This window comes from Choloepus didactylus, chromosome 15, assembly GCF_015220235.1.
Source record: "Choloepus didactylus isolate mChoDid1 chromosome 15, mChoDid1.pri, whole genome shotgun sequence".
In the NCBI taxonomy this organism is placed as follows: Eukaryota; Metazoa; Chordata; class Mammalia; order Pilosa; family Megalonychidae; genus Choloepus; species Choloepus didactylus.
In genome coordinates this window covers 65291364-65309754 of record NC_051321.1, presented here as the reverse complement: position 1 = coordinate 65309754, position 18391 = coordinate 65291364, and the positions used below count along the sequence as shown (strand labels likewise).

The 18391-nt window shown below is 38.3% G+C and overlaps 1 protein-coding gene across 1 annotated transcript in view; it reads left to right on the top strand.

Annotated features, from left to right (window-relative positions):
* Positions 1–4969: 4969 nt before the first annotated feature.
* Positions 4970–18391, top strand: part of DNA2 (DNA replication helicase/nuclease 2) — a 61086-nt gene continuing 47664 nt past the window's right edge. The window contains exons 1-4 of the mRNA XM_037804680.1: positions 4970–5077; positions 9715–9897; positions 16435–16618; positions 18141–18286. Coding sequence (XP_037660608.1) covers positions 5004–5077; positions 9715–9897; positions 16435–16618; positions 18141–18286 — 587 coding nt within the window. The 5' untranslated portion in view covers positions 4970–5003. The remainder of the gene's footprint in view (positions 5078–9714; positions 9898–16434; positions 16619–18140; positions 18287–18391) is intronic.

Genomic DNA, 18391 nt, shown 5'->3' with positions numbered 1-18391 from the left:
TGACAGCAATATAACTTTGATACCAAAACTTAACAAAATTGTTTTAAAAAGAAAATTATAGACTGGTATACTCCAGAAATGCAAAATATTCCTAATATTTTGTTAGATATTTATAATATTTTTGTTAAATAAGTAACAAAATATTATCAAATAAAATCCAGCAAAACTTAAGTTATTACATCATAACCAATTTGGGTTTATTTTAGGAATGCAAAGTTGTTCAACTTTCTAAAATCAATAGTCTAATTCCCCATAATAACAGAATAAAGGAGAAAAAACATGATCCAAAAAATTTAGCAAAAAACCTGTACCCCAAACCATATGGTCCTTTCAATAGATGTAGAAAAATCACGTAACAAAATGTAACATTGATTCACAGTAATCAAATTAGAATAGAAGGGCCCATCTTCAATTTGATAAAGGGCATTTTGTAGATTACATTTTCTGAAAACAGGTGCAAGGATATATCTTATCCCACATGCATTTCCACTCATCCCATCAAGAGGGAGATTTCCCATGAATCAGGCTGGGTGGGCCTGTGACTGTAGTGGAAGTGATGCTGTGTGACTTCTGAGATTAGGTAATAAAAGCAGATACAGATTTCATCTGGCTTTGGAATGCTTGCTCTTGGAATCCAGCCACCTTGCCAACAGCCAGCACCAATTTGCCAGCCATTTGAGTAAGCAATCTCTGAATTGGATCCTTCCAGCTCCTAGCTATACTGTGTGGAACAGAGAAGATTTTACCCCTGAGTTCTATCTAAATTGCAGATTCATAAGCTAAATAATGATTTTTGTTGTTTTAAGCCACTAAATTTTGGAAGTTTGTTTTATTTTTTTAAACACAGCATTAGACAACCATAACAGGCGATCTATGAAAAACCTATAGCTAACATCATATTTAATAATGAGCTATTGTATGCTTTCCCCCAAAGATCAGGAACAAGACAGATGTCCAATGTCTTTAATGTTGTACTGGCAGCCCACCCAGAGAATTTAGACAAGAAAATAAAATGACAAGTATCAAGATCAGAAAGGAAGAAATAAAACTGCCTGTATTCACAATGACGATTATTTTTTCATAGAGAATCTGAATGTATCTGTAAAACAACTATTATAAATTATAAATTACCAATTATATATAACAAAAAAAAAAAAACAACAAACAAACTATGACAAATACCACACAAGGGTTGACTTAAACAAAAAGCCAGAAGTCCATATCAAGGAATTGGCAAAACCAGAGGCCAGAAGTCCAAATCAAGGCATTGGCAAAATCGTGCTTTCTTCCGGGTGGGTAGTACCTGGTGCTGGCTGCTGGCAATACTTGGGGTTCCTTGGTTTTTATCTCACCTGGCAATGACCTCTCCTTTTCTCTTCTGGGTTCTGGCTGACTTACAGTTTCTTCCTGTGGCCTTGTCTTTATAATGCCTCCAAGTAATCTAGATTAAGATCAATGCTCATTCAGTTGGGCCACACTTTAACTAAAAATTACACCTTACGAAAGGTCCTATATATAATGAGTTCAATCTACAGCACTAGTGACAAAAATCAAATTAGTGGTTGCCTCTCCAGTAGGGATGGACATGGGAACCATCTGGAAAGGGGCACTAGCAAACTTTCTGGGGTGATGATAACTTCCTTTATCTTAAAAGGAGTTTGGGTTATACACATTTGTATTTATCAAAACTTATTTTATGTAAATTTTACCTTAAAAGACCCATAAATAAATATTGAATTCTAGTTAATGATACACATGCTAAAGTGTTTATGGATGAAATGTACCGATAGCTGCAATTTTCAAATGCATTAAAAAAAGTTGAATTGGTGGATAGATAAAGAGATGGATAGATAGATACACATGTGATAAATCATATATATATATTGTAGAATCTAGGTGATGGGTATATGTGTGTTAATTATATATTTTTTTTAAACTTTTCAGTACATCTGAAATTTGCATAAAAAACCATTTGGAAAGGGAATGGACTGCAGGGAGATAGGAATGGAAGCACAGTAAAGAGGCTATTACAGCTGTCTAGGTGAGAGGCAACCAGGGGGATGGCAGTGGAGATGGAAAGGAGTGAAGAGATTTAAAGCATTTTTAGAGGCAAAATCTGTAGGTCTGCCTATGGGTGGGATGCAGTGTAACAGAAGTGGAAGAATCATTGATGACTTCTGGGTTTCTGGTCTTTATCCTCTAGGTGGATGGAGGTGCTGTTACTGAGAATAATAATAGGTTTGTAGAGGAAATAAAAGCTTCCTTTCTTGGCCATGTTACAGTTGAGACTCCCATGATATACCGAAGTGTAGATGTCAATTAGGCAGTTGGACTCTTGAATTCAGAGGAAATGCCTAGCCTGTTCTGTGAATTTAGGTTTTGGCAGGACATAGATGGCATTTTAAAGGCATGAAAATGGATAAAATGACCTGGGAAGATAGCAGAGACAGAAATTTGTTTAGTCCTGAATCCTGAGGAACTCCCAACATGTAGATATTGGGCAGAAGAGGCACAGACAGCGAAGGAGATTGAGGAGGGTGGGTAAGGTTAGAGGAAAATCAGTTGAGTATGGAGTCACCGGTACAAAATCTGTATCTGTTATCTATTGCTGTGGAACACTCCCCTCCTCTTTGAACTCCACTCCCACCAAATTAGCATTTTAAACCAACAACAGTAATTTACTTAGCTTGCAAATCTGCAATGTGGGCAGGACATAGCAGGGAAGGTTTGTCTCTGTTTCACATGACATCATTAGGGGGAGCTTGACTCTGGGTACTGGATCTTCTTCCAAGATGGCTTCTTTATGTAACTGACAAGCTGCTGCTGGCTTTTGGCTGGGAGCTCAGTTCTTCTCAGTGTGGGCCTTCATGGGCTGCTTCACTTTCTTCACAGCATGGTGGCTGGGTTCCAAGGGGTATCCCAAGTAATTGGTTCAAGTAGGGAGTGATTAATGTGCTGAAAACTGCCAACAACAGCTGAGGAATACTGGAAATTCATCGGATTTGCAATACAGAGATTTTATAAAGTCAGATTGTAGTGTGTTGAAAGCGAACAGAATCAGAATATGGCTATTAGATGATACTAAAAATTATTATTAAATTTGTTAGGTGTGAAAATGGTATTTTGGTTATGTAGGGAAAGTGTTTCTAATTTTTAAGATATATACTGAAATAACAGTGAAATATCAAAGTCTGAAATTTACCTTTAAGTACTCTGGTATTTAAAAAGAAAAATGACAGACTTGCAACAATTTGAAAGATAATTTATACATAGTTTGGCTAATCTGGGGCATATTTTTGGCAATGTGTAAAAGATCAGTCTTTCAATACACGACTTCTGTTTGGAAAGACTTTCTGCTCACTTTGTCAAGAGGCTACTCTGAAAGAAGGGAATGGAGATAGACAGCCAGTGGACGTCCCAATGAGTATATGCTTTGCTTAGCTAGATCTCAGAACATTTTCATTTTGAGTAAAGAAAAATCAGCAAACTCCAGGACACCTCATAGAACTTTGATGACTTTAAGCTGAAATGTGGATTCATGAACCATCCAGTCTTTGCTGAAACTGACAGCATCAGCAAAGCTAACCTTTGCAAAAAATCACTCATTCACCTCAAATCAAAGGAAATTATGCACCACGAATTCAATTTAGTGTTAATGAATTATAGTTTCCATGACACCCTTGTCAAGCAAAGTGAGTGGAGGAACTTCTGATTTCTTTTACAACAACATGCTGGTTGTATATTTGTAAGAAAAGACAGTCAATATTTGGTGTAATCACACTTTTTGGATATCAAAAATGACATATACATTTCCATATCTACATTTCTCACTTCTTTTCATATCATTCACATTATATTTAAAGCTGAGAAAATGCTTTTAGTTTTTGTTTTATTTGCATTCTGGAATTTCTTTTTCCTCAAGAAGTTGCCCATAATTTTTATATGAATAAACAAGAATGTGAAAGAATTCTTGATAAGGATTATTTTTAAGTTGGATGATAAGCTTATGAGATGATCATTTTATTTTTTTACACTTTTCTGTGTATTTTAAATATTCTTTAGTATATTATTTTTTAAAGGTGGTTTTAATATTTTTAATTCAATAAAATTGTTAAAAACAAAAGGAAAGTAAGTGACTGGGAGTTGAAATTGGAGATAGCCTTGAAGGCAATTTTTTAAAAGAAGTTGTGCTCTGGGGGGTGGCTGAGAGAGGGATTGTGCTGAGTCCCATTAGGGTTATATCTTTTAAAGATGGGAGATACTTGGCCACATTACAAACATGGGAACAATGTAATAGGGAGGGAGAGACTGATACAAGAGAATGAGGGAATACCTGAAGAAGCAATGCCTTTGAGAATGCTAGAGGTCATGATGGGATTCCGAGTACAAGTAGAAGAATTGTCCATTTTTAGGAGGAATCCTTCTTCCAATGTTAAAAAAAAAAAAAAGTGGAAAGAGAGATAAAATGGGCGCAGATATTGGTAGTTTTGTAGATTTATCGGTGACATAGTGAGGGAGTTCCCATCTGACAATTGCTATTTTCTACATGAGTTTTCCAGAAAAAGGGAAACAGAGGAAAGGGGTAGCATCCCAGAATAAGCAAGCCCCCCAACGCCAACGAGGGATTCCATTTGGGCTTCTGCAAATGGTTCTCTTCTAGGGGTGGGTGTTGGGCATGGGTTAGAATGTTAACAGAGAGGGCAAGAGCACTTACTCTGGGCCGGATTTTGAAAACTCCCTATTTTCCAAGACTAAACAAAGAAGCAGAGGAGCCGTCACGGCCTCCACCGCACAGGGCAGAGCTCGCTACGCAAGCGTGTAGCTTCACGTGGAACGCGCCGCGCGCTAGAGAGACGATCGCGCGCGCTTCTGAGCCCTGTCGGCCTTTTTGTGCGTCGGCGCATGCGCGTGCTGCCGCTCGGGCTCGTGTTCATGTCCTTCTTCTGTGCTGCTGTCTGGTCCCCCGATTTCCCCAGCGACAGTTTGCGGTTGCCGCGTCTGGGATGGAGCAGCTGGACGAACTGAAGCTGCTGATGGAGAAGAGTTTTGGGGAGGAGGCTGCGTCGCCCCAGGAGTCGTGAGTGGGGCGGAGGAAGGCTTGGGAGAAACGCGGGAGATTTTAAAGAAAGGAGTGGGAGGGACCGAACCCAGCCTCTGCTGACCGCGGGTGGCGGGCCGGGTGACCCGCGGTTGCCTCATGTCCCGCCAAACTCCGACGAGCCGCCGGAGCTGGAATTCGCTTCTCAGGGATTTTTTTGAGGGCCACACTCGAGCCAGTGCCTTAAGACTTCCCTTAGCAAGTAGTTCATTTCTTTCCTTTGATTTCAGCTTTTCCCGAATTTAGGAGTTTTCGGCCACCTTAAGTGTCTTCATAAGAGGAAATTGTAATTGCTAGTTGTTTAGTCGGGAGGTCTCTTCACCCTCAGCTCAGTGGCAGTGGCAGGGGAAACCTGACCCACAATAATGTTGTAGAATTCTTTCCAATAGTAATAACGATAATACTAATTACTGTTGACCGACATTTGTGTTTTGGGTTTTGATCAGCCCTACTTTTTTTTTTCTTCTTGTTTGTTTCTTCCTTCCTTCCTTCCTTCTTTCCTCCATTCCTTCCTTCCTCTCTTTCTCTCTCTCTCTTTCTCTCTTTCTTTCTTTATGTGATTGTTCACATACCATACAATTATCCAGAGATCCGAAGTGTACAATCACTTGCCCCTGGTACCATCATACAGCTGTGCATCCATCACCACAATTAATTTTTGTTCAATTGTTAGAACATTTTCATTACTCCAGAAAAGAAACAAAGACAAAAAAAAAAAAAAAAAGGAAACTCAAATCCTCCCATACCCCTAACCACCCCCCCTCCATTGTTGACTCATAGTATTGTTATGGTACATTTGTTACTGTTTATGAAAGAATGTTGAAATACTACTAACTGTAGTATATAGTTTGCAATAGGTATGTATTTTTTCCTATATGCCCCTCTATTATTAATTTCTAGTTGTAGTGTCATACATTTGTTCTGGTTCATGGAAGAGATTTCTAATATTTGTACAGTTAATCTCAGACATTGCCCACCACAAGGTTCACTGTTTTATACATTCCCATCTTTTAACCTCCAGCTTTCCTTCTGGTGACATATGTGACTCTGAGCTTACCCTTTCCACCACATTCATGCACCATTCAGCGCTGTTAGTTATTCTCACAACATGCTACCGTCACCTTTGTTCATTTCCAGGCATTTAAGTTCAACCTAGTTGAACATTCTGCTTGTACCAAGCAACTGCTCCCCATTCTTTAGCCTGGTTTTCTATCTTGGTAACTTACATTTCATGTCTATGGGTTTACATATTATAATTAGTTCCTATCAGTGAGACCCTGCAATATTTGTCCTTATGTGTCTGGCTTATTTCACTCAGTGTATTGCCCTCAAGTTTTCGTCATCAACCCATTTTTTTTTTTTAAGATGGTTTTGTTCACGCCCCATTACATTCCATCCTAAGTAAGCAATCGATGGTTCCCTGTATAGTCACATATTTATGTGTTCACCACCCTCACCACTATCTATATAAGGACATCTACATTTCTCCCACGAAGTAGGAGGAAGAGTCAAAGAAGGTAGAGAGGCAAAAGAAAAAGAAAAACGAAAGAGAAAAAAAAAAACCAACCACAACAACGTGACAGCTAGGAAGCAGCAAAAGGAAAGATAACCTTAGATCAAAGTAGAATAAAAAGTCAGACAACACCACTAATGCCAAGAGTCTCACAGCCCTCCCCTATGCCCACCTCTTATCTGCATTTACCTTGGTATCTTGCCTTTGTTAAATTAAAGGAAGCATAATACAATGATTCTGTTAATTATAGTCTCTAGTTTACATTGACTGTATTTTTCCTAGAATACTTCCCTGTTTTTAACACTTGCAAGGTTGACATTGATTTGTTCTCCCTCATGAAAAAACATATTTGTGCATTTTATCACTATAGTTGAACACTAGGTTTCACTGAGTTATACAGTCCCAGTCTTTATCTTTTTCTCTTTCTTTCTGGTGTCCCACATGCTCCTTGCCTTCCTCTTTCAACCATATTCATAGTTGTCCTTGTTCAGTGTACTTACATTGCTGTGTTTACATTGCTGTGCTACTGTCCCCAAAATTGTGTCCCAAACCTCTCACTCCTGTTTTTTCCTGACAGTCTGTAGTGCTCCCTTTAGTATTTCCTGTAGAGCAGGTATCTTGTTCACAAACTCTCTCATTGTTTGTCAGAGAATATTTTGAACTCTCCCTCACATTTGTAGGACGGTTTTGCTGGATATAGGATTCTTGTTTGGCGGTTTTTCTTTTTCAGTATCTTAAATATATCACACCACTTCCTTCTTGCCTCCGTGGTTTCTGCTGAGAAATACTCACATAGTCTTATTAAGTTTCCTTTGTATGTGATGGATCACTTTTCTCTTGCTCTTTTTGGGATTCTCTCTTTGTCTTTGACATTTGATAATCTGATTATTAAGTGTCTTGGCATAGGCCTATTCAGATCTATTCTGTTTGGATTATGCTGCACTTCTTGGATCTGTAATTTTATGTCTTTCATAAGAGATGGGAAATTTTCATTGATTATATCCTCTGTTATTGCTTCTGCCCCTTTTCCCTTCTCTTCTCCTTCTGGGACACCAGTGATATGTACATTCCTGTATTTCATTTTGTCCTTAAGTCCCAGAGATGTTGCTCATATTTTTCCATTCTTTTCTGTATCTGTTCTTTTGTGTGTAGGCTTTCAGGTGCCTTGTTATCCAGTTCCTGCCTCTTGAGATCTGCTGTTGTATGTTTCCATTGGGTCTTTCTTTTCCATAGATTCTGCCAGTTGTTTTTTTGAACTTTCCATTTCTGCCTTATGTATGCCCAGTGTTTTCTTCAGAGCCTTTACGTCTTTTGCCATATCTTCTCTAAACTGTTTGAATTGATTTAGCATTAGTTGTTTAAATTCCTGTGTCTCAGTTAAAGTGTAAATTTGTTCCTTTGACTGGGCCATAACTTTGTTTTCTTAGTGTAGGTTGTAGTTTTCTGTTGTCTAGGCATCTGCCCTCCTTGGCCACCCCAGTCAGGTTTTCCCAGATGAGAACAGTCTCAGGTCCCAGAAGGAAGAAATATTCCATATCCGGTTTCTCTGATGGTGTGTCTTAGATTCTGCCCAGCAGGTGGTGCCTGTCAGCCTGTCACTACAGACTGGTGTAAGGAGTTGTGGCCCATGGCTGTTTTCGCCCAGGCTCTGGGGTCTGGTTCTGATTGGAAGGCAGGTAGTAGAGCTGGGCTCCACCTCTTTCCTCTTGGGAAGATATGCCCCCTAGAGAGAGGTCATTTGCATATAAATAGATTCTTTGTTTCTCTGGCTCAGCTACCTCCACCCTTGTGTGGGTCAGCGTGCTGCAAGTTTAAAATGGCTGAGGCTTTATCTATTGCAGAGCACTGCAAGCTGAAAACAGCTGAGGCTTTCTTCACTGAGCCGCCCAGGTTGAGAGAGAGAGAAAGGGACAGAAAGTCCCTTTTCCGGGTCAGTCTGTGGCCTCCAGATTCACCCATAGGCCAGAGATAGCACCCAATCCTTTGGGCTACCCATCCTGAGATGGGTATACTTCCCCTGACTCTCCAAGGTCAGTCGTCACCACAAGCCTCTGTCTGCTTGTTGGGGATTCGTAGTTTGTATTGAGCGATTAACATTGAAAGCCCAGTTGGAGCTGGGCTGAGGTATGTTCCCTTGTTCAGAGAGGATCAGCACTACTTTTTGAGAGATCCTTAAGGCATCACAGCTGACCTTCGGTAACTCATGCTCTGAAACTAGTTTAGTTTTGGGAGTGAGGCAGTTACAAACTAATAGAACCTGGAGTTGGGTGACAGATTAATTAAAGGTAATGTGAAAGACATTTGGTGTTACAGTTGGAGAGATTTTGACTTTGGACTCTCAGGTGGGACTGTCACTGATAAAGACTTGCAGCAATCAAACTGAAAAGGTTTATGAGGGACTTGATTGCTGATTTAAACTAGAAGAAGGGCTGATTTGTAGAGGAGAGATAAGAGTATTTTGCATAGTTTCAAAAGCTAGGACTGATGGATAAAGATATTGTGAAATGGACTCACCTATTCTAAAGAAATTTCTGATAGTTAATAAAGGAATGAGCTTGAGGGGAAATTAAGCTTTCCTTCTCTATGAAGCAGGGGTTAGTTGATCCCCAATGATATAGAAAGATTCCCTGCATTAAATCGTGAGTTTGAACTCTATGATTTATATGTATGCTCCTAATTTAAAGATTAATATAATTCTGTGGCTCACAGTAGGATTTTCATTGAACCATGCACACTACATTCCTTCCATTTACAAAAATAATACTGTACAAAACATCTTTTACTTGTACTTTGGGAAAGTTTGTTGCCACTGATAGGAATTTGTTGTTTAATATTTTTCAATTTGTGCTCTTTTACAGAGCGTATATTCAGAAAAGTCCATATCATAAACATGTTTTAAATGACCTAACTTCTTGGAAGTTTTTATCATTGGAATTCTTTTGCCATGTCTTACCTCTCTTGAGTTGCCTGTTTTAGTTCAAGTTTGTGATAAGCTTTCCAGAAGTAACAAATCTAAATAACTAGAAGGTTGGTTTGTAGATTAAAGGAATTGGGTGGCTTCTTATATCGTGGTTAGGCTAAAATAAATTTTGTGTGTGTTTAGATTTCAGAAAAAGTTGGAAGCTTCCTTTCCTAAAACAGTTCTGAGCCGAGGAATGGATAACCGTTACCTGGTTTTAGCCGTCAATATTGTACAGAGTGAAGAGGAAAACCATGAAAAGCACCTAATCATTACTGCTTCCAAGTCACTAGAATCTAAAGAACTGTGCATCCTCAGGAATGACTGGTAATTTTTTTTAAATTCATTTTTATTGCAATATATTCACATACCTTGCAGTCATACAAAACAAAGCATACACTCAATTGTTTACAGTACCATTATATCATTGTGCATCATCACCAAAATCAATTTTTGACATTTTCATTACCCCACACACAAAAATAATAAGAATAAAAATTAAAGTGAAAAAGAACAATTAAAGTAAAAAAGAACACTGGGTATTTTTTTTTTTTTCCTTCCCCCATTTTTCTACTCATCCATCCATAAACTGGACAAAGGGGAGTATGGTCCATATGGCTTTCCCAATCACATTGTCACCCCTCATAAGCTACATTTTTATTTACATTTTGTCTACAAGATTCATGGGTTCTGGGCTGTAGTTTGATAGTTTCAGGTATTTACTGCTAGCTATTCCAATTCATTAGAACCTAAAAAGGGTTATCTATATTGTGCTTAAGAGTGCCCTCCAGAGTGACCTCTCAGCTCCTTTTGGAATCTCTCTGCCATTGAAGCTTATTTCATTTCCTTTCACATCCCCCTTTTGATCAAGAAGATGTTCTCCATCCCACGATGCCAGGTCTAGATTCCTCCCCGGGAGTCATATTCCACATTGCCAGGAAGATTCACTCCCCTGGGTGTCAGATCCCACGTAGGGGTGAGGGCAGTGATTTCACCTGCCAAGTTGGCTTAGCTAGAGAGAGAGGGCCACATCTGAGCAACAAAGAGGCATTTGGGAGGAGGCTCTTAGGCACAATTATAAGCAGGCCTAGCCTCTCCTTTGCAGCAAGTCTTCCCAAGGGCAAGACCCATGATTGAGGGCTCAGCCCATCAAACCATCAGTACCCTATGTCTGTGAGCACATCAGCAACCATTGAGGTGGGGAAGCCCAATAGCCCTGCATTCTCCACCAGCTCCTTAAAATATTTTAACACACTAATCATAGAACTAACTATAAAGGATAAACTGGAGTACATTCAATTTAAGAAGTTATAGTTGCAAAAATTCCATTAAGAAACTGAAAAGCAATATTAGTTTGGGAAACAACATCTGCAACACATATAATTGATTAAAATACCTTATATACAGAAATAGAAAAATAGGCACTTCGTAAAGCAGGATATCCAAATTCCTCACAAATATATAAAAAAAGTGCTAAACCTTATTGTTTTAAGGGAATCTCCATTCTGTGAACTTGTTCCTACCATACCTATCAGAAATTAACAAACCATAGTCAATCCTGGGCATTCCCAGAATGTTAAATTTACCCACGATAGCTTATCTGTTCTTATTGGATTATTGTTCCCCCTTCATTAATTTCTCTCTATCACTAATTCCCCTACATTCTACATTATAAACCATTTATTTTAGGAGTGTGTTGTTTAACCTCCAGGTGTTTGTGAATTTTCTAAGTCTCTGATGGTCGTTGACTTCTAATGTATTCCATTGTGATCAGAGAATGTGCCTTGAATAATTTCAATTTTTTAAAATTTATTGAGGCTTCTTTTATGTCCCAGCATATGGTCTATTCTGGTGAAAGTTCCGTGATCACTAGAGAAGAATGTGTATCCTGGTGATTTGGGATGTAATGTTCTATATATGTCTGTTAAATCAAATTCATTTATCAGATTGTTTAGGTTTTTAATTTCCTTATTGGTCTTCTATCTGGTTGATCTATCTATAGAAGAGAGTGATGTGTTGAAGTCTCCCACAATTATTGTGGAAACATCCGTTGCATCCTTTAGTTTTGCCAGTGTTTGTCTCGTGTATTTTGTGGAACCATGATGGGGTGCATAAACATTTATGATTGTTATTTCTTCTTGTTGAATTGCCCCTTTTATTAGTATGTAGTGGCCTTCTTTGTCTCTCATAACATCCCTGCATTTAAAGTCTATTTTATCTGAGATTAATATTGCTATTCCTGCTTTCTTTTGGCTGTAGCTTGCATGCAATATTTTTTCTCATCCTTTCACTTTCAATTTCTTTGTGTCCCTGTGTCCAAGATGAGTCTCTTCTATGCAGCATATTGATGGTTCATATTTTTTTACCCATTCTGCCAATCCCTGTCTTTTAATTGGGGAGTTTAATCCATTTACATTCAACGTTGTTACTGTGAAGGCATTTCTTGAATCAGCCATCCTATCCTTTGGTTTATATTTTTTAGATATATTTTTTCCCTCTCTCTCTTATTGTCCTTTAATGAACCAGTATTGAATCTCCTTAGTACTGAACCTTTCTCCATAACTCTCTCTCCTTTCTTTGTTTCTCTGTCTGTAGGGCTCTCTTTAGTATCTGAAGTAGGGCAGGACTTTCATTAGCAAAATCTCTCAGCATTTGTTTGTCTGTGAAAAATTTAAGCTCTCCCTCAGATGTGAAGGAGAGCTTTGCTGGATAAAGTATTCTTGGTTGGAAATTTTTCTCTCTGAGAATTTTGAATATGTCATGCCACTGCCTTCTCACCTCCTTGGTGGCTGCTGACTAGTCACTACTTAGTCTTATGTTGTTTCCTTTGTATGTGGTGAATTGCTTTTCTCTTGCTGCTTTCAGAACTTGCTCCTTCTCTTCAGTATTTGACAGTCTGATCAGAATATGTCTCAGAGTGGGTTTATTTGGATTTATTCTATTTGGAGTTCGCTGGGCATTTATGCTTTGTGTGTTTATATTGTGTAGAAGGTTTGGGAAGTTTTCCCCAACAATTTCTTTGAATACTCTTTCTAGAACTTTAACCTTGTCTTTCCCTTCTGGGTTACCAATGAGTCTTATATTTGGATGTTTTATATTATCTATCATATCCCTGAGGTCCATTTTGATTTTTTTGATTTTTTTTCCCATTCTTTGTGTTGTTCTTTTATTTTCCATTCTGTGGTCCTCAAGGTCCCTAATTCGTTGTTCAGCTTCCTCTAGTCTTGTACTATGAGTATCCAGAATCTTTTTAATTTGGTCAGCAGTTTTTTTTATTTCCATAAGATCATCTATTTTTTTATTTTCTCTTGCAATTTCTTCTTTATGCTCTTCTAGGGTCATCTTCATGTCCTTTATATCCTGTACCATGCTCTTCTTCATGTCCTTTATATCCTGTGCCATGCTCTAGTTGTTTGTCTTTAGTTCTTTGATTAATTGCTCCAAATACTGTGTCTCCTCTGATCTTTTGTTTTGGGTGTTTGGGTTTTTGTTATCTGTTATCATCTGTTTTTTTCATATGCTTTAAAATTTTCTGTTGTTTTTGGAATCTTGGCATTTGCTTTACTTGATAGGGTTCTTTTAGGATATGTAGGATTATTCAAAGACGAATCTCTAATTTGTCAGATCTGCAGCTTGGTGGCATACACTTTCTCTAACTAACGAGCAGATGGAGTCTGCAAGTCACCTATTCCCCTCAAGTCAGTTCTCCCCAACTTTGTGTTTGTGGTGTGTGTGGGTGTTTGATTCTTGTGGGGTCCAATTGGTGCACCTAGTTTGGCTGTGTTATTGGTGCTGTCTGCCCTGAATATGGGGCGTGTGTCTTAGTGGTTAGGGAGGGAGGGCAGCTTTAATAATCAAACCTCTCAGGTGTTCTGGAGATTTAAGGCTGTTGCAAGAGTCTAAACCTTCATTTCAGTCTCGCCGCAGATTCTCTGCTGCTGACCCACAAGTCCTCGGTATTGGCATATGGTCCCTCGGATTTCCGAGTGGGTCCCTATTCCAAGCTGTGCCCCTGTAGGGCCTCTGCTGAGGGAAGGTTGTGCTACATCACAAGTGTGCGCCGTCCCTCAAGGGAAATTCTGGGCCGCTGGGCTGTGTAGGTGCGTTTCCAGCCTGCTTTATGGATGGCTGTATGGGGCGTGTTAATTTCCCCCTTTATGCACAGCTCCGCCTTCCCAACTCCAGGACAATTAGCTGTGGGTGCACAAAAGGCTATTGTGCATGCCTGATATGGTGGCATGTGTGCGTGTTGCTGGAAACACTTCCTGACACACCGGGTTTTCTGGTGCGGCTCTGTGCTGTGGCACTGGCGCCGGGCAGGAGTGTTCCCAGCCTGCCGGGAAGATGGCTGCAAGGGATGTAGTTATTTTCCCCTTTTGGCTCACCACTGCCTTCCTTGCTCCAAGACAAGTAGTAGTGGGTGTGCGAAAGGCTATCTTCCACACCAGATATTGAGGCTTTCACACAGCCCATTCCTGCTGCGCTTCACTGTGCAGTTCTCGCTGTCATATCTGCAGCCGTTTTTGGGTTTTTTAAAAAAGACCTAGTCTGCCTCCAAACGCCAACCCACGGTTTCCCCACACCGCAGCGTGGCTGCTGGATATTTAGCAGGCTTACCCACTCGTTTCAGAACGCAGACTCCTGGTTTCACCAAGTGCACGGTCTCTGTGGATTTAGCAGACCTTGCCCAGCTGGTGCATTGCTGGAACTGGTGTTCTGGGTCACTTTCGGGCATTTATCTAGTATTTTTCATGGAGGTGTTTTTTGCCCTGTCTCTCCTAGCCATTGTCTTAGGTTTTCCATGACTGGCAATTTTTGTGTGACTTTGAGCACTTCTTTGGCAAAATCTATCACGTTGCTATAATTTGTTAATAAAGGGAGTAGATTTGAACCTGGATTGATTCTGCCTGAAAATTTTGCCTGTTTATAAGGAGCAATTGTAAAGGTCAATTTGGCCAGAATCTAGGAGGATTCTGAGATAACTCTTGGAAATGTTTTTTTTTTTTTTTTTTTTAATTCAGTTTTATTGAAATATATTCACATACCATATAGTCATCCATGGTGTACAATCAGCTGTTCACAGTACCATCATATAGTTATGCATTCATTTCTGAACATTGTCCTTACATCAGAAAGAATCAGAATAAAAAATAAAAGTAAAAAAAAACACCCAAATCATCCCCCCATCCCACCCTATTTTTCATTTAGTTTTTGTCCCCCGTTTTCTACTCATCCATCGTACACTACATAAAGGGAGTGTGATTCACAAGGTTTTCACAATCACACTGTCACCCCTTGTAATCTACATTGTTATGCAATTGTCTTCAGGAGTCCAGACTGCTGGGTTGGAGTTTGGTAGTTTCAGGTATTTGCTTCTAGCTATTCCAATACATTAAAACCTAAGAGGTGTTATCTATATAGTGCATAAAAATGTCCACCGGAGTGTCCTCTCGACTCCATTTGAAATCTCTCAGCCACTGAAGCTTTGTTTCATTTCATTTTGCATCCCCCTTTTGGTCAAGAAGATGTTCTTAATCCCACGATGCTGGGTCCAGATTCATCCCTAGGAATCATATCCTGTGTTGCCAGGGAGATTTACACCCCTGAGAGTTGGGTTCCATGTAGGGGGAAGGGCAGTGAGGTCACCTGCCAAGGTGGCTCAGTTAGAGAGAAGGGGAGGGCCACATCTGAGCAACAAAGAAGTACTCAGGGGGAAAAATCTTAGGCACAATTATATGCAAATTTAGCCTTTCCTTTGCAGTAATGAGCTTCATAAGGGCAAGTCCCATGATCGAGGGCTCAGCACATCAAACCACCAGTCCTAATGTTTGTGACAACATCAGCATCAGTCCAGGTGAGGAAGTCCAACACTTCCGCACTTTCCCCCAGCTCCTCAGGGGTGCCCTGTAAATATATTTTTATTGTCTGCCAAAATTACTTTGGGATGTGTCACTGTTTCACTCTAACCTATAGTAACCTACCATGTCTCCATTCCTGTTGAAAGTTTGGAAATGTTTTTGACATCTTAACACTGACGTATTAAAGCATTGACCCAGTAGTACAAAAAAAAAAAAAAAAAAAGATTGTGCCTGTTACCCCGACATCTGATGTCTCTTATTCCAAAACCGTTTTATTGTAATTGTCATTTGAAAATCAAAGTACACAAGTCCTTATTCATGACAACTCCCTATTTTCCCAGTACATTCTGGTTTAAGGTTGCAGCTTGAAATTCATGTTAGTTCTCACTATGGGAAAGATTAATTTTATCCTAAGAAAATTGTTAGATTAGATTTCTCTATTCAGGTAAAGTGTGGTATGTGATGGGTGCAAGGGAGAGGTAGAGAATGTGGGTGGGTGGGTAGGGGTTGAACTTTGGCTTTTGTCCAGGCTGCAAGTTGGATGGCTTAAACTGAATAAATATGATTTTATTCTGGTTACGTTGGGTTTGGCTTCATGACTCAAGACTTATAGAAGCTATAGAGATGATCTAAGTCTTAAGAATGAGAGAATTAATTATTATAACAACCCAATCTATAATTGGAGCTATATGTTACACTGTTGAAAATTTGACAGCTTTCCTAATAGACATTGCCAACACTCAGCAGTTTTCCTCTTTGAGATTTAAGGAAAACCCATGAGTATTCTCAGATGTATTTCAAAGGTAGAAAGGGATAGAATGACTTGGAGTTGATTCAGAAGACTGCATCCTGGTATTTAATTTTTTTTAAAAGAACCAGAAATTTAGAAATAAATACTTATTTCTCATTCAGATAAAATATTCATTTATCTTTGAAGCCTCCTCAGTATGTTTCAATATAGGAACCTTAACTATGTATATATTCTTTCATTCTGCTTTATTTGCAGGTACTCTGTTCCAGTAGAGCCAGGGGACATCATTCATTTGGAAGGAGACTGCACATCTGATACTTGGATAATAGATAAAGATTTTGGATATTTGATTCTGTATCCTGACATGCTGATATCTGGCACAAGCGTAGCCAGTAGTATTCGATGTATGAGAAGAGCTGTTCTGAGTGAAACTTTTAGGGTAAATAATATTGGCAGCTAAATTTACATAAGGATCTTAAAAGTTTACAGAGAACTTTCATATTTATTATTACAATTTAATCCTAGATGGTATTAATCAACCCCATTTTACAGAGGAGGAAAATCAGACTCAGAGGTTAAATGACTTGCCCAAAGTGGTAGTGCAGAGGCTCAAGGCCAAGTGCCTGAGTCCTCCGAATCTGGTTCAACTTATTAAAATAATTATTTAGAACCATAAAAAAATTAACTTGTGTTGAACTTTTTTATTGCTTAACATTCTGCTTTTCCCAGAGATTGTATCATTTCACGAGTAAATGAGGGTTGAGGATTTTTAGAAACATAAGTACAATATCTTTGTCATACCCCCCAAAATTAACAACAATTCCTTAAATAAATGTTATGCCAAATTTACCACTAGTATCTTTTCTCAAAAATATCTTTTTATTCAGCTGGTTTGTTTGAATTAGTATCTAAACAAGATCCTTGCATATGTCTCGTTAATATGTCTCTTAAGTTTCTTTTAATCTGTTAGTTCTGCCTTCTACCCACCCCCTTTGTTTCAATGTTGAACAGCCTGGGTTATTTAAAAGATTTTGTCCCTAGGTTTTTAACATTTTAAAAAAATTGCATAATTTATGTATATTTAGAAAACTAAAAATACAGATGAGCAAGAAGGAAAAAAAAGGAAAAATCATACCTAAAAAGATTTTCTAATAGTCTTAGTGTCATTTATTTGTAGTTTACTTTACCTGAGAAGAGTCTATTAGCTTTTTTCTTAAATTATGGGGGAAAAATCAACTTTTCTTTTAACCATGTATTATAAAGCAGACTTGAATATTACTTTTTTAGAACCTTTTTGTTTTCAAATAAATAAATGAATATTTTTAAATAAATATATTTAAATAAATAGAACTTGCAGAAATAGTACAAAGAGTTCTGCTCTAAATTAATTTTAAAAATTCCTGATAGATGTCTTTGTGGACTTTATCATCTCTTTTGATAGCTTCAAGGGAAAGGTCTAGGTTAATAAAAGAGTTAATTGAAAGATAAACCATTTCTTTTTGAGTGGAGAGAACTTCCTTGGAAAAAATCTCTCTTGTAATTTTAAGTTTTATTTTTGAACAATACCTTTTACTTGCGAGAGTTTATGAGCTCTGCCTTGATTGACTTTCCTATTTGGGTAGATTGTAAAGTGAATTTAGAGAAGAAGAATACTTTAAAAAATTGAATATTTGAGAATATGTTGAACTTTTCCACAGTGATTATTTTAACTTTTTTTTCAAAATGGAAAATATATTCTGAATTTAGAAATAACTCATACTTGTAAAAGAATTAAGGTAATTCAGAATAGGAGAAAGTGAAAGTCACCTGAAATCTCACCCACCAGAAATAGATACTATAGGATATTTTGGCATTTGTCTTACCAATGCACTTTGGCTATGGTGTTAAATAGGTTAAGAATAAGTATGTGATCAAACCTGTTAATATGCTGTGAAATAAATATTTTTATGACTTTTTTGTAGAACTCTGATCCAGCCACACGCCACATGCTGATTGGTACAGTTCTCCATGAAGTATTTCAAAAAGCATTAAGTCAGAGCTTTGCCACAGAAAGGCTGCAAGAACTTGCTTTTCAAACTATTCAAGAAATAAGACATCTGAAGGAAATGTAAGTAGTATGAGAAGACATATGAGTGCAATTTTATTATACGATTTATTTCCCTGGAATCTAAGGTATTTCAATATTAGACTATTCAATATAAATTAGTGTAAG